At 32.0% G+C, this 17,122-nt stretch overlaps 1 protein-coding gene across 2 annotated transcripts in view; it reads right to left on the bottom strand.

Moving 5' to 3' along the window:
- The window catches only part of LOC119602096, an 8,117-nt gene extending 1,144 nt beyond the window's left edge, over positions 1-6,973 (bottom strand). The window contains exons 1-4 of one of the 2 annotated variants that reach the window (XM_037953425.1): positions 6,860-6,973; positions 1,954-3,817; positions 311-1,525; positions 1-217 (exon numbers count right to left, since the gene is read on the bottom strand). The exon at positions 1-217 is cut by the window's left edge and continues 85 nt beyond it. In XM_037953425.1, the coding sequence (XP_037809353.1) occupies positions 1-217; positions 311-1,525; positions 1,954-3,816 (3,295 nt within the window). In that variant the 5' untranslated portion in view covers position 3,817; positions 6,860-6,973. The remainder of the gene's footprint in view (positions 218-310; positions 1,526-1,953; positions 3,818-6,859) is intronic. The other variant, XM_037953424.1, reaches the window with a different exon arrangement.
- Positions 6,974-17,122: the final 10,149 nt, after the last annotated feature.

Here is a 17,122-nt window from a genome sequence, read left to right as displayed (position 1 = left end):
TTTTCAAAATAGCTACATGCCATGGATATTCACCGAATTCACTGTCACCATCTACATAAACGGGGTTCTTGATACGACCGGTAATACCGGCAGCATTGCGTACACCACAACGACCTAATTGTTGTTGTGGTGGTTGAGCTGGACGTAAGGGACGACGACAGCAAACTTCATTAACACGGCAAGTCTTCTGTACAGGGCGGTTGCCATAATAAGCACGCTAAAAAGGAAAGTAAATAAAATATTTAATACAAATTCTTTTAAAGAATTGATAAATAAATATCCTGTTTGGTAATCCTTTAACACTAAATACCTCTTGTAGCTTAACCGTTTCTGCTAATACACTACTACGTTTCTCTACCGTTTCTTCATGTTCTTCTATGCTACGCCTTTTGCGATCTCTAGGAAATGTTATATAATCACTACCCTCAGCAGCTCCTGGAGCTTGTGTAGGTATTGGATGTGTGATATCAGTATTTGTGTATTCCAATTCTTTTCCTTTTCGATAACGTTGGGATTCGGAAAATGTTAAAGATTGATTAACTCGAGAACTGCGATCGTATGGGTTTTCAAAACCTTGGTTGCCATCATAACCACTAGTACCAAAACCTGTGGAGTAACCTTGTCCAAATTCATTGCCAGGTGTTGGGTATGTAAGTGGAGAGGGTCCAAAATTTGCCCCTCCAGTTGGATAGTGACTTGCAGTGTGTGTAAACTCGTTGTCTGGAGGTTGATAGGAATGTGATGATGAACCAAAACTAGCACTACCCGTTGGATAATGGCTAGAAGTGTGTTCGTAATCACTTCCTGAGGGGGGATACGAATGTGAGTTAGAATCAAAACCTGAAGTTGTTGTGGGATAAGATGAGTGATCTCCGAAAGAAGAGTGACCAGGAGACGTGTGGACAAACGAGGTCGAATGGCTAGACACATGTTCATAATGTTCTTTATGATGATTCTCATAATGATGTATAGAACTTGGTTCAGTATATATTTGTGGGCCAGAATGATACTCAAATATTGGTTTGCTGGGTATCATTTCAATTTCGTATTTGTGAAAACTTGGTCCTGTAGAAGGAAAATGGTGTATGGATCCTGGACTGGTAAAGGTAGGACCATCATGATGGGAATGATGATCATGATCAAATCCAGAATAATGTTCATGATGATGGTAGTGACTATTGTGCACCACATTTGGCTTGGATTTAAATAGGTTACCAACTGCATCAAAGATATTAGCACTTGGTGTAATATGAAGATTCACCAAAGGTTTTACTACATTCTCACCAAATTCTGTTTTCTTTACTTGTACAGATACCAAGGGATTTACATTTATTAAGCCAAGATTAAGACCATTTGGTCCCAGAGCTCCAAAATGAGGATTTTGAGCAGGATAATTTTCACCCAAAACATTGGTGGGATAACCGCCAGGGTTATTGGGATAGGGGAGACCAAAAGAAACACCATATGTTGGCAAAATTTTGCGGCGTATCAATTCAATAGCTTGCAAGGCAGGTAGTCCTAGGCGCTAGAGATTGGAAAAGTTTACATTCGTTATAACATTTGTGCGTCTGTTTCTGGGACGACAGCAACATGCTACATTAAAAAGTGCGTGCAAAAATGTAACTCCATGAAAGTGCGGTTAGCTTACGATGGATTTTAGTTTAGATTAGTTACGTAAAGCACATACGCCACCGCACATAAACTAAACATACGCACTTCCAGGCCGACATCTTGGAGAATCTTTGGGCGAGAGTTACCAACCTTATAAGAACATGAAGACGTTTAAGTTTAGGCAGCGTAGTGTGCAGCATTATTAAAAAAAATGTTGCTAAAACTGCAGGGGTATTAAAATGTTAAAGGCTTTGGTTATTTGTTGTATTAGAAAATATGCTGGCATTTGTTAAGGATTTAAAAAAGGTTAAAGTTATTTTTTTTAAGAAACTAAAAACTTACGCCTTGAGAATCTTGAGTCATATCAGAAGCAGCATCTTCGGGTTTATTTTCTTCTTCTTGGATAGCTTGACGCTTGCTACGTTTCTTGTCTTCAGTCTTGTCATCTTCAGATTTTTGTTCATCCGATTTCTTTTCCGCTGTGGCAGAGACGGTAATATTGGCAGCAGCTTCATCACTTAAAGCCTCAATATCTTTACCCAAATTACGAGGATCAATAGGTAAAATTAAATCTTCTTTGCGACCAATACGATCGGCAGCAGGACATTGATTGAAGGGTACACATTGACAATCGACAAATTGATTGCGAGCAATGTCATAACCACCATTGAATTGTTCATTGCCATAGCCGGAAGTTAAACTATTGAAATTGTTGCTGGAAGAAGCGGCAATACCACCAATATTGTGTAATTCCTTTTTGTAATAATCGGGATTTTGACTGTGATAGCTGGAGCCAGGAGTGCTAGCTTGTCCATAACCAGATTGACCAAAACCAGATTGTCCAAAACCAGAAGATGAGGAAGAGATGCCACCGAATGAAGCTAAACCAGCAGAAGGTTTGGAATATAAATCACCATTAGGCTTGAAACCATTCAATCCTTGTCCGAAACTGGAACCACCTTGTCCGAAGCTAGAACCACCTTGGCCGAAACTAGAAGCACCTTGTCCGAAACTAGAAGCACCTTGAGACAAAAGACCACCCTGGGAAGCACCATTGAAACCAGCATTAAAAGCAGAATTAGACTGGAATGAACCCTGAGTTTCAGGAGTAAAGGCCGTTGAAGATTGAGCTAAGGCAGAGAAATCGGTATTAATGGTTTGTCCTGAACCTACTGGTATGGCTACACTAGGAACTTTAGCGCCTTCAGCACCTTCTACATGATGATAGTGATGATGAACATGTTGTTGCAAAGAAGAAGCGGATGAAGCAGAATTCGAAGACACAGCAGCACCGGTAGGTATACCACCAGCTACTACAACTTTAGTACTGGAAGAAGCAGCTGAAGCGGATGATTGGTGGCTATAGAAGTTGGTTTGTTGAGAACCGGCTACTTGAATCTTTTCGGGATTTTCAAAGGCATAGGGAGGAGAAGGACCATGACCAGTGTAGATGGGACCAGGAGGTTTGCTGCCATAAATAACGGCTCCAGGTGGAGGTCTGCTGAAACTAGCCGATGAAGAAGAACCATCAATAGCTGAAGGGGGAGGAGATTCCAAATAGGGGCCATTGTAATTAGGTCCTGGTCCTGAGGGTCTGTAGCCAGGTTTGTAAGAACTTTCATAGCCTACTTTGCGTGGTGGACCGAAAGAATTAACCGAAGAGGGAGGAGGACCCATATGAGGACGTCCATTGAAATATGAGGGAGGAGGCATTGGCTTGGGAGCACCATAAGGACCACCACCATATTTAGGTGGACCCTGAGCATAAATACTGGAATAGTAAGGACGTTTGGCTTCTTCACAGTTCATCAAACCCAAAGCACACAATTTATCACGCACCAAATTACGAGCCTGCATATCATTTCCTTGCATCAAAGCCTGATCTACATTGCCATCTTCATAGACACGATCATATTCATTCAAAATTCTACCTTCACGACGGGAATTGATGATTTGATCAATTATTTGATTAATATCGGTATCATTACTATAAATGGGCTCATTAACGGCATAATTGCGACCTTGTACATCTTCTTCTCCCTGCTTGGGTTCGGCATCAGCGTCAGCAGAACGTTTACTCAACATAGAATCCTGTGCTGGCACTGACCAGCTACCACTCCAGGATGTTTGCTCTTCAGCTTGTGTGTGTAAGATGCCAGCTAATAGAACCGTGGCCAAAAGGGCCCAATTTAACATCAATCCCATGCTGTAAAAAGAAATAAAAAGAAAAGAAAAACCATAAATATTGACCTTCAAATTATTGATAGCGTTGATGGCTGATGAATATTAAGTAATAATAATAATAATAATATATTTTATGTTTGTGAAGACACCTCCATCATGGCCTCAATACTAAAAACACTCTAGTGGTCATTGTGCTACTTTTGAATTTCGTTATTGTTGTTGGTAAACATTTCAAAACGAAGCGTAAAAAATAAACAAAACCAAAGAAGAGTAACTTCATTAACACTCACTCTATATGTATAAACTACTAACGTGCGCATATTCAACCGGTTTGTATGATTCGGTAGCGCTGATTGACTCATGCGTCGTTAAGGAAACACACACATACATAATAGAAAAAAAGCAACAATATACTTTTACTTTCGTTTTAAGGTCATTAGCTTAAAGCCGGCATAAACAAATTACTACAACGAGTAAAAAGCTTGCATTGGTACCAAATATATTGACTTGGCTTGGCGGATTTGTTTCTTCGCTGGATGGATGACTGACTATGGTGGAGTTGTGCAAGTTTTGTTGTTGTTGTTGTTGATGCTTGTGCAAAGATAATTTCAAGCATCAATTTTTTTCCATTGTTGCACAGAGTATGAAGTAATTTTTGTAACGTTTCCTTCCCCTGTTTCTTACTATGTATTTTTTTGGGATTTTTGTTAAATTGAAATAATTTTGCAATGTTTGCTTAAACGGAGCGTTGAGAGCAAAGTTTTTATAGAAATTATAAAAATAACACGACTCTTAGTCTTTAGCTTTTGACAGCTGACAAGACCTGAGAGTCATTTAGTTGTAACTTTATGTTGGTACTTTTCCACTTTTAGGGAAGTTGTAAATAAAATATGCATACAAATACTTATAAAAATTTAACGCCCTATGACTTTAACGAGTATCTTGACTGTTGCTTTTTTATTTTATATTATTGTTGTTTTTGGTAACTATTTTGTTATGTCATGGATTTGTCTGGTTTTTGGTTAGTATTTCAATGTGTGGGATTATATTTTAGGTAATTACTGTTAAGGTTTTATCTTCTGGAGCGCGAAAGTTATGCAAAACAGAGAAGTAAAGAAGTAAATTAAATGAAATTGTTTTTTTTTTCACGTGTGTGTGTGTGTGTGTTTTTTTTTGCATAAATAAATGTAATGTAACGGTTTTAAACCGGATATAGTGGGTGAATAATTTAAACATTTCTGTAAATTGAAAATATATGTGCAGTGTTGCATTTGCCGACAATAAGTGAGAAATTAACAATGATGTATTGTAATGTTAATTGAATAGAAATCGTATATATTAACAATTCCCCTCAGACAATTGGAAATTGTTTTTATTTGAATTTGTTAACTTTTTTGTTTTAATTTAATTAAATAAAGTCAATTACACGATCGGCTATAAAATGCTGAAAATTTAGTCTTGCAACTGATGGAGTTTTTAAATGCAATTGATGGAGAAATTGCCGGAGATAATTATTAACAAAATCTTAAGTAATTGATACACCAGACGATATTTAAATCAGTTATGGAGCGCCTAATTTGTAGGAGACATTCCCTTGATTTGGATACAAGAATAAGAATGGATTCATTGATATAAAATATTACTATGAAATGTCTTAATATTTATCATTAAGAAGAGATTAATACTGAAGCCCAGATTTGTGGAAATATGGTGAAATTATTTGAGGGATTAAGATTAAGATTATTCCGATTACAATTTCTTAGAAAGGTATTGAAATTGCTGGGCAATTCAATGATCATTCAGCAACATTTGTGGAAGTCTTAACGTTGCCAACGATGCAAGAAATGTACCATCGCATTGCCAACTATTTTGAAGAATTTTCAAAGATTTGCAAAGATCTCCACAGGACATAAAAGTTTTACATTAAACACCATTATTTGGCCCAAGAAATATTGAAATTTAAGGACAAGTTGAATATCTTTAAGAAATATTTCATGAAGCCATAACGTTGCCAATGATGCAGGAAATGCACCATCACATTGCAAACTACATATTGGGAAAAAGTTTGGCCCAAGAAATACTTAAATTGCGGAGCATGTTAAAGATCACTAAGAACCATGTGTTGGAGCTTGTAGAAGATACAGGAAATGCAACACCTCGTTGCCAACTATTCTAAAGATGTTACAAGGATTTTTAAAGATTTTCACAGGACATTAAAGTTTTACATTAAACACCATTATTTGATCCAAGAAGTATTGAAATTATAGGGCAATTTGAAGATCATTATGAATTATTTGATGAAGCCACTACGTTGCCAAAAGATGCAGTTTATGTCCTGCATTACATTGCCAACTATTTTGAATAAGTTTTGCCATTATTTGAGCCAAGAAGTATTGAAATGGTTGAGCAGATTAAAGATCTTTAAAGCCTTAACGTTGTCAAAAATGCAGGAATTGCACCAGCACATTGCCAACTAATCTGAAGAAGTTACAAAGATTTGGAAAGATCTTCATAAAATATTAAGATTAAATACTATTATTAGGCACAAGAAATTGAAATTGCAGAGCAATTTGTAGATCATTAAGAAATATTTGTTGAAGTCACAACGTTGTCAAAGTTATAGGAAATGTAGCTTCTCGTTGCCAACTACTTTTAAGAGAGATCTCCAAAGAAATACAATTTTTACATTAAAAAAACTTTTGATATTTAAAATATGTATGTATGTCCACTATTTCTACATTACATTACATTTTAAAACAATTTATGAAATTATAAAACCATTAATATTCAATTGTTCACTTTTCAATACAATTACAATTGTATTTATCCCCTTTCTTATACATCCACAATCATATTTTTTATAACATTTCTTTTACTCGTTTTCGGTTTTCATACAAATTTCATAACCATCAAGGTCTTTTAATTTTTTTCTCAACCCATTTTTATGGTTTAATCAGGTTTCATAATAACTTTTTTTTTGAAACTTCACTTGCATTTTTTTGTAAACTTTTGTCTCTTACTTTTGTTTCTGTTTTTTTATATATGTTTTTGTATTTCAACTCACTTTGTATTTTTTGTTTATTTGTAATCCTTATGTAATAAATAAAATAAATATCCTTAAATTTTGTTATTCACAACACTTTTGCTCCACTTCGTTTGTTGTCTGTACGTTGACTGTGCTGTATTGCCCAGATTCGTTAGTTTTTATACTAAAAACTACAAAAAAGCCAATCTCATCATTGTCTCAGTTTATTTTTTATTTTTGCTTACTTTAGGCTTTAGTTTAAACTATACAGACAATACTTTAAAAAATCTCTGCAAAAGACATATAGCATTAAGTTTAAGCTTGTCTCATTTGATAAACAACAACAACAACATACATAGCTTCTCTTTAAGCCTAATACAGCAGGGTTTACTTATTTGTTTGGTTTGACGTCACAAAGTTTGATTTTGGTTTGTTGACTAAACGTTTGTTTTGGCTTAATTCTTTTTATTCAGTTTATTTCTACGAATGAATGGAGGACGTTTTAAGTTTTAAATTTGTTAAAGAGTTTTTAATATGTTTTCAAAAGAATAGTGTTCAATATTAATATTGAACATTTCTTGAAATTTGTTCTATTGATCCTTGGCCTTAAAAATGATTGGATTTTTCGTTATATTTTTTCATCAGAATTATACCCCCATAATTGATTATTTCGTTTGTAATATACTGAAATATTGTTCACAGAAAGTATTCTGGAAACCAGAATCCCCTTTTACAGATTTTCATTCATTCAGGAAGTTGTGTGTTATGTTAAATATTCAAAAAGTACCAATTAAAAAACGAAAAAGTGCCAAAAAGTAACATTTGAATGACGAAACATTACGAGAAACTCCCCTTTTTAAAATGAAAATAGTACCAAAAAGCCCTCTTTTGTAGCTTATATTTTACTCCGGGCTCTACATTCGTAATACAAAAAACTTCCCTCTTATTTGGTGCTCTTTTACGACGGGCTCTACATGCTTAATTTTTATTTAATTTCATTTCAAATTTTCAATTTTTTTAGTAATTTTTATTTTTTTTATTTTTTTCAAATTTTCAATTTTTTTTAGTAATTTTAAATTTTTTTTATTTTTTCCCATCCTTGCTTAATTTCCCCCACACAATTTTCCATCTTTGATTTTGGCAATAACAAAACAAAATAACATGTTCTTGCTCTGTTCTGTTTTGTTTTTATAAACAAGCAAAATTTACCATATGAAAGCATGCTTGATAAAATTATTAATGTTTCGGATCTCGTAGTTATCTGGGGTCTTCTGAAAACTGATTTTAATATACACACAGAGCCCCCAGGTGCATGTTAACTTCATGTTCTATGCAACTAGAGTACCTGGTGGTGTCAAATGTATCCTTGGCTTTTATTTGAATGTGTTGACCTGGAGTTGAACCACAGAGTCATATAAAGAAAAGATCTTCCCATTAATCCCGGTTAATCCCGGGGCAATTATTGGGTTCAGTTGACCTTGGAAATTCTTACATCCTTAGTCAAGCAGATCGGTTCATGTAGAGGGATATTGATTCATTATTTTGGGTATTTCGGGCTACTAAATACGTCTCCAGCTGCTGTTGCCAAAACAACAGAGTCATCTCAGTAGTGTGATTTGGCCACTTTAAGAGGTCCAGGAATGCAATGGGCTGAGTCTTTAGATGATGAGAATGTTTGTAGGTACAGAGCATTCCTCATAACATCAATAGGGTGTTTTCACCTGATGTTTTGGTCCGCCCCTTCTATCGTCTCTAATCAGTGATTGCCTTCTCCTTTGTCGGGGTTAGATTGAGCTTGTCTCATGACACCTGTTATTCCCCAACGGGGCTACTATGGCAAGAGAATAGATAGCTCGAAAAGTACTTGTACATGGACCGACTCAGCCATGTACAAAAATTGCCACCTGATTTCTTCATAGAAGGATTCAGGGGCGCATGATAGACCGTTCTCAAGTATACCCAGTGGATGAAAAAAAACCACCATGAAATAAGGCCCTCAGGGCAGGTGTTCACGTAAAGCACTTCGACATTCGACCCCTAAGAGGAGTGACTCTGGGACTAAGCGTTAGAAATATGTAATGATACGGGATGGATGCGGGGGTATGTGGACCTTACCTACCCGCATATCTAGATTGAGCCTGTTGAATGTTTTTCTCAATAAATGTGTCGGATAAATGAGAAATGTGCTGAATGGTGATGGATCTTATACCAGTGTTAGCATTGAATTTTTCTTCATTTTCAGGGTATATTCAGGATTTACTTTGTTCATACCAAATTCACCACAGTGTGTTCTCTGTGAGAAATAACAGGTCTATGGCTTAATTGATGGATTCGTATTTCGTTCAACCTATTACGTCGACAGTAGCACCTAGAGCAGCCTAATCAACGAAAAGACTTCTTCAGGAATGCGAATAATGCAGAAATCATCCACATTTTAAGAAATAATAACGTCTGTACCTTTCATGAGATAACCAAAAAATATCAATTACTAAGGAATAAACTGCTGCGAAGCAAGCCGGGTGAGCGATATGAGAAAAATTGTTTTTACAGGGTCCTTCTTTGTGTGGAACTAGGGTAATCAAATCGTTCACAAATCATATGGTCCGTTCGACTTCTCCATGTCAAAAAATTGAATTTTTGAGAAAAAAAAAACTTTTTTAATAAAATATTGGCTTGAGAGTAAGAAATATGTTTTTGATAAAAAATGAAGGGAAAGGGTCTTTTTTTGATTCGTATCGATCGAAAACTCCACTTAAAACATTTGAAAATGCAATTGCAGATATTCGTTTCCTTTAACTCTATTAAAGTTGAGATTTAGTAAATGAGGACATTTAAGTGTTAAACCCAAAAATATAGGTCACATTTAAAGTAGATAAATAAAGTATTTTAAATTTCTCATCATTAAAATAAATCAGTTGGTACACAAACTCATTATTTTTTATTGTCTACACTCGAAATGTACTGTTGCCTATGGAGTGTTTATAGTTATAGTTATAGTTTCAGTTTCTGTTACAATTTTATTTCATTCCAACCAAGAAGATGATTCATTACAGTAGATTCATGAATTCAAATGATTTTGTAGTTGTATATAGTATTTTATATGATTTTGACAAATTGTTTATAGACAACATGTCCCGAAAATTGCGTGCTTTGCATATATAATTATTTAAATTATGGCAATGTTTATTTATATTTAGAGTTAAATATTTAATTTAAACTTTTAAATATTTAAAATAATGTATACATATGAAGGCAATGCTAAACGTTTTAAAAACAATAACTATTAATTTCAAATCACATGTTTAAGAATCTCAAATTTCCAATTCTTAAAAAAATGAATTTATTTTCTAAAAGACCTTAACAAGTTCAAAGAACTAAATTCACAAAAATTCCCACGAATCATTAAACTAGTTTTGTATTCATTTGATATTGTTTTTAATTTATCTAATTTACTATTGGCACACTTCTGGCAGATTAATAAACTTTTTTGGTTTTTTTCTAAAAGTTTTTATTTCTAAGAAATTTTTATTTTTTTGTCAAAAGTTTGTTAATAAGTAGTTTAAAAAGGCTAAAAATAAAACGCGGCATAATACTGACCATACTCAAGTTTCTGAGTATTTTAGCGTATTTTAGGTGTAAAAAGAAGAGAAAAAAGTTAATTATTGATTGATTTTTTGTTAAACGCAAATATAATTAAAATATACAGCTTAATATTTTGCGCGTAAATTTTTAAATTTGTATACACGACTTAGTATGTAAATGGTAAGTAACTGATCTTCGGTAATTCCGAATGACGGTTTAACCCCTTGTGGGAGATTCAGAATTTTGTGAAACAAAGAAACTAACTCACTAACACACTCAGTCACTAACTAACTAACTAACTACTAACTAACTAACTAACTAACTAACTAACTAACTAACTAACTAACTAACTAACTAACTACTAACTAACTAACTAACTAACTAACTAACTAACTAACTAACTAACTAACTAACTACTAACTAACTAACTAACTAACTAACTAACTAACTAACTAACTAACTAACTAAACTAACTAACTAACTAACTAACTAACTAACTAACTAACTAACTAACTAACTAACTAACTAACTAACTAACTAACTAACTAACTAACTAACTAACTAACTAACTAACTAACTAACTAACTAACTAACTAACTAACTAACTAACTAACTAACTACTAACTAACTAACTAACTACTAACTAACTAACTAACTAACTAACTAACTAACTAACTAACTAACTAACTAACTAACTAACTAACTAACTACTAACCTAACTAACTAACTAACTAACTAACTAACTAACTAACTAACTAACTAACTAACTAACTAACGAACTAACTAACTAACTAACTAACTAACTAACTAACTACTAACTAACTAACTAACTAACTAACTAACTAACTACTAACTAACTAACTAACTAACTAACTAACTAACTAACTAACTAACTAACTAACTAACTAACTAACTAACTAACTAACTAACTAACTAACTAACTAACTAACTAACTAACTAACTAACTAACTAACTACTAACTAACTAACTAACTAACTAACTAACTAACTACTAACTAACTAACTAACTAACTAACTAACTACTAACTAACTAACTAACTAACTAACTAACTAACTAACTAACTAACTAACTAACTAACTAACTACTAACTAACTAACTAACTAACTAACTAACTAACTAACTAACTAACTAACTAACTAACTAACTAACTAACTAACTAACTAACTAACTAACTAACTACTAACTAACTAACTAACTAACTAACTAACTAACTAACTAACTAACTAACTAACTAACTACTAACTAACTAACTAACTAAACTAACTAACTAACTAACTAACTAACTAACTAACTAACTAACTAACTAACTAACTAACTAACTACTAACTAACTAACTAACTAACTAACTAACTAACTAACTACTAACTAACTAACTAACTAACTAACTAACTAACTAACTAACTAACTAACTAACTAACTAACTAACTAACTAACTAACTACTAACTAACTAACTAACTAACTAACTAACTAACTAACTAACTAACTAACTAACTAACTAACTAACTAACTAACTAACTAACTAACTAACTAACTAACTAACTACTAACTAACTAACTAACTAACTAACTAACTACTACTAACTACTAACTAACTACTAACTACTAACTAACTAACTAACTACTAACTAACTAACTACTAACTAACTAACTAACTAACTAACTAACTAACTAACTAACTAACTAACTAACTAACTAACTAACTAACTAACTAACTAACTAACTACTAACTAACTAACTAACTAACTACTAACTAACTAACTAACTACAACTAACTAACTAACTAACTAACTAACTAACTAACTAACTAACTAACTAACTAACTAACTAACTAACTAACTAACTAACTACTAACTAACTAACTAACTAACTAACTAACTAACTAACTAACTAACTAACTAACTAACTAACTAACTAACTAACTAACTAACTAACTAACTAACTAACTAACTAACTAACTAACTAACTAACTAACTAACTAACTAACTAACTAACTAACTACTAACTAACTACTAACTAACTAACACTAACTAACTAACTAACTAACTACTAACTAACTAACTAACTAACTAACTAACTAACTAACTAACTAACTAACTAACTAACTAACTAACTAACTAACTAACTAACTAACTAACCTAACTAACTAACTAACTAACTAACTAACTAACTAACTAACTAACTAACTAACTAACTAACTAACTAACCTAACTAACTAACTACTAACTAACTAACTAACTAACTAACTAACTAACTAACTAACTAACTAACTAACTAACTAAACTAACTAACTAACTACTAACTAACTAACTACTACTAACTAACTAACTAACTAACTAACTAACTAACTAACTAACTAACTAACTAACTAACTAACTAACTAACTAACTAACTAACTAACTAACTACTAACTAACTAACTAACTAACTAACTAACTAACTAACTAACTAACTACACTAACTAACTAACTAACTAACTACTAACTAACTAACTAACTAACTAACTACAACTAACTAACTAACTAACTAACTAACTACTAACTAACTAACTAACTAACTAACTAACTACTAACTAACTACTAACTAACTAACTACTAACTAACTAACTAACTAACTAACTAACTAACTAACTAACTAACTAACTAACTAACTAACTAACTAACTAACTAACTAACTAACTAACTAACTAACTAACTAACTAACTAACTAACTAACTAACTAACTAACTAACTACTAACTAACTAACTAACTAACTAACTAACTACTAACTAACTAACTACTAACTAACTACTAACTAACTAACTACTAACTAACTAACTAACTAACTAACTAACTAACTAACTAACTAACTAACTAACTACTAACTAACTACTAACTAACTACTACTAACTAACTAACTAACTAAACTAACTAACTAACTAACTAACTAACTAACTAACTAACTAACTAACTAACTAACTAACTAACTAACTAACTAACTAACTAACTACTAACTAACTAACTAACTAACTACTAACTAACTACTAACTAACTAACTAACTACTAACTAACTAACTAACTACTAACTAACTACTACTAACCTAACTAACTACCTAACTAACTAACTACTAACTAACTAACTAACTACTAACTAACTAACTAACTAACTACTAACTAAACTAACTAACTAACTAACTAACTAACTAACTAACTAACTAACTAAACTAACTAACTACTAACTAACTACTAACTAACTAACTAACTAACTAACTAACTAACTAACTACTAACTAACTAACATAACTAACTAACTAACTAACTAACTAACTACTAACTAACTAACTAACGAACTAACTAACTAACTAACTAACTAACTAACTAACTAACTACTAACTAACTAACTAACTAACTAACTAACTACTACTAACTAACTAACTAACACTAACTAACTAACTAACAACTAACTAACTAACTACTAACTAACTAACTAACTACTAACTAACTAACTAACTCTAACTAACTAACTAACTAACTACTAAACTAACTAACTAACTAACTACTAACTAACTAACTACTACTAACTACTAACTAACTAACTACTAACTAACACTAACTAACTAACTAACTAACTAACTAACTAACTAACTAACTAACTAACTAACTACTAACTAACTAACTAACTAACTACTAACTAACTAACTAACTAACTAACTAACTAACTAACTAACTAACTAACTAAATAACTAACTAACTAACTAACTAACTAACTAACTAACTAACTAACTAACTAACTAACTAACTAACTAACTACTAACTAACTAACTAACTAACTAACTAACTAACTACTAACTAACTAACTAACTAACTAACTAACTAACTAACTAACTAACTAACTAACTAACCTCTGTAGGGAGTACATTCGCTATATCGTTGCCAATTATTTCCGGCTTACCCTTATACTGCATAGTTTACCTTTGCCAGAGTATTCGGTTTATCACGTGATACGTGTAAATTTCCATCTAGCTTTCGGTTTATAGGTTAACCTCATATTAATTCCGAAACAGTTAACACATTAGGTTATTGCATGGACATCTGACTGGTACTTTGTGTATTGCTTTGGAATATTTTGGGATTTCTGATAACTCATTTTGAAACCCTACAAAGTACTTTTAACCATATCACTTTTATACGTCCCTTTTCTATACCTATTCAATTTAATGGGTTAAGCACAGCAAAAATAGCCGGTAAATTTAATTTAAACTATAAGTACTAAATACACGCAACAAACATTGTGTTTATTATTTTTGAATTTCAAATTCAAAACAAACTCAACATACTTATGATGACGTATTTACTGGCATTGGGGGCTTTTATAAAAATATGATCAATTTTGAATTTTATTCACTATTTTTTTTATTTGACTCATTAACACAACTACAACAAATAAAAACAAATTAAAGGGTCATATACAAAAACAAATTTAAAGGTATAACTCTTATGAGTCATATACAAGTTACTTGGCCGTTAAACATGAATGAATTTAAAAATGCATGTACAAGTTTTTCGGGTTTAACTCCAAAAACATGTATGGGATTTTATGTTCCAACCCGTATTTAACCCATGACTCTATAGGTAAACTGTTTTGTGACGTCAAATGTTTATTTATTATTTGTTAATGTTTTTTTTGTAAATATTACTCTTGTTGTAATATTTTTAATTAAAATTACTACTTATAAAAAGTGTAAAAATTAATTTTGTTTTCTTTTGAGTGCGTGTTTTTTTAAACAATTTATCATAAATCATTTTGTCTTACATCTTTTAAGTTTGCTCTTGTTTCGCTTTGCTTTTGTAGGTTTTCACAATAAAACTTTGTTATTTTAGTTCACATTTTGGCAAATAACTGGGTTTTGACATATTTTTTGTTTGTTTTGTTTTATTTTTTTATTTCTGTTGACGAGTTATATTCATGATTATTGTTCACTCATCATTACATAATTTGTCTGTTATAAGATTTTCATTCAAAGTATTTTATTTTTTAATATGTTGAAATTTGTTTATCTTATTTTAATTAGGTATTTTATTGTGTCTCCTGTTGTAATTTAGTTTTTTATTATTACGAGAAAACTAGACTATGAAAATACTTAAGAATAAATCTATCATCCGACTAGTCTGATCATAGTTTAGCAAATAGTCTATGGTCTAGTCTGTAGTCTAGTCTATAGTCTAGTCTTTAGTCTAGTCTATAGTGTAGTCTATAGTCTAGTCTATAGTCTAGTCTATAGTCTAGTCTATAGTCTAGTCTATAGACTAGTCTATAGTCTAGTCTATAGTCTAGTCTATAGTCAAGTCTATAGTATAGTCTAGTCTATAGTCTAGTCTACAGTCTAGTCTATAGTCTAGTCTATAGTCTAGTCTATAGTCTAGTCTATAGTCTAGTCTATAGTCTAGTCTATAGTCTAGTCTATAGTCTAGTCTATAGTCTAGTCTATAGTCTAGTCTATAGTCTAGTCTATAGACTAGTTTATAGTCTAGTCTAGTCTATAGACTAGTTTATAGTCTTGTCTATAGTCTAGTCTATAGTCTAGTCTATAGACTAGTCTATAGTCTAGTCTATAGACTAGTTTATAGTCTAGTCTATAGACTAGTTTATAGTCTAGTCTATAGACTAGTTTATAGTCTAGTCTATAGACTAGTTTATAGTCTAGTCTATAGACTAGTTTATAGTCTAGTCTATAGTCTAGTCTATAGACTAGTTTATAGTCTAGTCTATAGTATAGTATATAGTATAGTCTATAGTCTAGACTAATGTATAGACTATAGTCTAGTTTATAGTCTAGTCTATAGTCTAGTTTATAGTCTAGTCTATAGTCTAGTTATAGTCTAGTCTATAGACTAGTCTAGAGTCTAGTCTAGAGTCTAGTAGAGTCTAGTCTAGAGTCTAGTCTATAGTCTAGTCTATAGTCTAGTCTATAGTCTAGTCTATAGTCTAGTCTATAGTCTAGTCTATAGTCTAGTCTATAGTCTAGTCTATAGTCTAGTCTATAGTCTAGTCTATAGTCTAGTCTATAGTCTAGTCTATAGTCTAGTCTATAGTCTAGTCTATAGTCTAGTCTATAGTCTAGTCTATAGTCTAGTCTATAGTCTAGTCTATAGTCTAGTCTATAGTCTAGTCTATAGTCTAGTCTATAGTCTAGTCTATAGTCTAGTCTATAGTCTAGTCTAGTCTATAGTCTAGTCTATAGTCTAGTCTTATCTAGTCTATAGTCTAGTCTATAGTCTAGTCTATAGTCTAGTCTATAGTCTAGTCTATAGTCTAGTCTATAGTCTAGTCTATAGTCTAGTCTATAGTCTAGTCTATAGTCTAGTCTATAGTCTAGTCTATAGTCTAGTCTATAGTCTAGTCTATAGTCTAGTCTATAGTCTAGTCTATAGTCTAGTCTATAGTCTAGTCTATAGTCTAGTCTATAGTCTAGTCTATAGTCTAGTCTATAGTCTAGTCTATAGTCTAGTCTATAGTCTAGTCTATAGTCTAGTCTATAGTCTAGTCTATAGTCTAGTCTATAGTCTAGTCTATAGTCTAGTCTATAGTCTAGTCTATAGTCTAGTCTATAGTCTAGTCTATAGTCTAGTCTATAGTCTAGTCTATAGTCTAGTCTATAGTCTAGTCTATAGTCTAGTCTATAGTCTAGTCTATAGTCTAGTCTATAGTCTAGTTATAGTCTAGT

The sequence above is a fragment of the Lucilia sericata genome, unplaced genomic scaffold, assembly GCF_015586225.1.
Source record: "Lucilia sericata isolate MDLA Ls3-8-SP2 unplaced genomic scaffold, ASM1558622v1 Contig000207F_arrow, whole genome shotgun sequence".
NCBI classification, from domain to species: Eukaryota; Metazoa; Arthropoda; class Insecta; order Diptera; family Calliphoridae; genus Lucilia; species Lucilia sericata.
Note: the sequence above shows the minus strand (reverse complement) of the source record. Positions and strands in the feature narration are given on the sequence as shown.